This window comes from Ictalurus furcatus, chromosome 26, assembly GCF_023375685.1.
Source record: "Ictalurus furcatus strain D&B chromosome 26, Billie_1.0, whole genome shotgun sequence".
Taxonomy (NCBI): domain Eukaryota; kingdom Metazoa; phylum Chordata; class Actinopteri; order Siluriformes; family Ictaluridae; genus Ictalurus; species Ictalurus furcatus.
The window spans coordinates 918,809-921,308 of NC_071280.1; the positions used below are offsets into that span (position 1 = coordinate 918,809).

At 45.4% G+C, this 2,500-nt stretch overlaps 1 protein-coding gene across 1 annotated transcript in view; it reads right to left on the reverse strand.

The window, feature by feature from the left end:
• Nucleotides 1–2,500, reverse strand: part of cacna1hb (calcium channel, voltage-dependent, T type, alpha 1H subunit b) — a 54,502-nt gene that overhangs the window by 14,296 nt on the left and 37,706 nt on the right. The window contains exons 16-20 of the mRNA XM_053615277.1: nucleotides 1,935–2,035; nucleotides 1,438–1,561; nucleotides 823–891; nucleotides 538–722; nucleotides 1–107 (exon numbers count right to left, since the gene is read on the reverse strand). The exon at nucleotides 1–107 is cut by the window's left edge and continues 20 nt beyond it. Coding sequence (XP_053471252.1) covers nucleotides 1–107; nucleotides 538–722; nucleotides 823–891; nucleotides 1,438–1,561; nucleotides 1,935–2,035 — 586 coding nt within the window. The remainder of the gene's footprint in view (nucleotides 108–537; nucleotides 723–822; nucleotides 892–1,437; nucleotides 1,562–1,934; nucleotides 2,036–2,500) is intronic.

A 2,500-nucleotide genomic window follows, 5' to 3' on the forward strand; every position in this document is an offset into this window, starting at 1 on the left:
ACACGATGAAGAAAGCACAGCAGATCAGCACAATATTCCCAATCGGCCGCAGTGAAGTTATTAGTGTTTCAACAACCAGCTTTAACCCAGGAGCCCTACTTATTACCCTGACACACACACACACACACACACACACACACACACACATCAATGCTGTCAATTACACTAAGTACAGTTTCAGCGCCATGGACAGCGCAGACAAAAAAGTCAGAGACAGGAACGTGTCATCCATCTTTGTTAGTCAGACTGGATAGCGGAGTTCGGACTCTAACCAGGCAACTCTCCCGAGTCATATGACAGCTCCCAACCTGAGACGGTGGAGGCTAACACGTGACTCGCCTGAGACACATAAAGCCAACCAACCACGTCTTACTGCCTCACAGGGGAGCGTAACACACTCAGAGCCTCGTCAGCAAACATGAGCTCACAAAAGCCCACGATTGGCTAACGTCGCTGAGATTGACAGCGGACAGAGAGCATGCCCACTTCACCTTGTTGTATTTTATTCACTTTCATAACACAGGTGCTCACACTCACCTGAGTGGTCTGAGCGTTCTGAGAAGACGCACCACTCGAAGGATTCCCAAAATGCGGTTTCCTCCGGAGGACGCCAGGGACACCAGGATATCCACGACAGACACGAACACCAGCAGCCCATCTAGAACATTCCAGCTGCTTTGCAGATACGAGCCTGGACCGGCGTACAGCCCCATGGCCACCACCTAGCACAGCATGTTACACAGTTTGTATAACCGGTTTAGTTCCTTCACCACCATAATCGTCACCATGGTTTGTTATTTCAATTCTAATAATTTCATTTACCTTGACAGTCATCTCAGCTACAAAGATCACAGTAAAGATGTAGTTAGACACACTGAGAAAGATGCGCTCCTGTAAGTAAAAAAAAACTTCTGTGAAGAATGTGTACTGAATTCTGGATCCTGATTGGTCACGAGTGGTTGATTCATTTTCAGTTCAGCTACAAATAACAGTTGTATTTGTTTCGTTTGAAAATTTCTGTAGCACCAAGAGTGTGTCATTGTTCCTACGGTGAAGTTATCTATAAGGAGACGTCTATTTAACATTTATGGAAGGAGTCTCCAGTGTCGGCGTTTTGTAACAGTAAAAATACCCCCCAAAAAGTAACAGTAAAAATACCCCCCCCCCCCCCCAGTTGTTCCCTTTCCAACAACTAGCCAAGTCAAATCCATCCGTCCATCCATCCATCCATCCATTTTCAGGGCTGTGGAGAGCCTGGAGCCTGTATCAGGGAACTCGGGGCATGAGGCGAGGGACACCCTGGACGTGGTGCCAACCCCTCTCAGCGCACAACCGCACACACCTTCACACGCTACGGACAATTTAGAACTGCCAATCAACCTACAACGCATGCCTGGAGGAAACCCCCCGGAACACAGGGAAAACGGTTTAATTCACCATGCTGTGTGGCTGGATGTCGGGTCTCTCCAGCGCAATGGTGATGCAGTTGAGGAATATGAAGACCAGCACGATGTGATCAAACATCTTGTGAGTGATGACCTTCTGACAGCGCACACGGAACCTGCACACAGAGACGGAGACACGTTTAAAAGCAGCGGACGACCTTATCGGTGATAGTGCTCCAAATGGCTCGATCCGTGATTCGTATTGATACCCGACGTGGGCGTGTCCTAAACATCTCCGGATGGAAAAATGGCAGCGATTCTGGCTCTGACAGCGCCTCAACCTTCACTCACCAGCATTAAAGTAAAAACCTCCCGCTTGTGGGTCTTTTTTTGGCGCCCTGTGAACGTTCTAGCAAGAAGTAATAATAATAATAATAATAATAATAATAATAATCCTTCTTTTGGACTCCAAATGATATATTCGTATTTGCTTTCATCCCTAGTGTACCGTACGGAGTCAACCTTTTTTTTATTTTTATTTATACTCACTTATTTTGAGGTGAGAACACGTACAGTGACCAGTCCTCGTGATCTCTGCACCACTGAGGCTTGTACGGCTCCAGCATCCTTTTCAGAATAACACACCAGCTCTACAGACACGAACAAAGAATTACAAAACATGAAATAAGTATTAACCCTCGGAGGTCTCCGCCTACTTTTGCTCGAGCTGAAAGTTTTCAATACGATAAATAAATAAAGAAAGAAAGTAAATAAAGAAAGTAAATGCCCCCCTGTTTCAAACATGTCTGTGGTGTTTCAGTTGTTCGGTTTTTCCAGCACAGTTAGGGATTGTAGTCTTAAGTGTGTTGAATAAATAAACGAAATCAATACGAAAATGCAAGAGTCAAGTAAGAAGTCCGGCTTTTTTTTATTTTTATTTTCGTAAAACGAGTAAATTATTGAGCTGCATGTAGGACGGAAGACGTCGCGGAGCTCGGTGGTGAGAGATGATTACGGAGCGAAACAGATGGAAAGAGACAGAGTTCTGGCCTCACACTAGATCTACAAAACACACACACACACACACACGAACAAACACACACAGGGTTTATTGT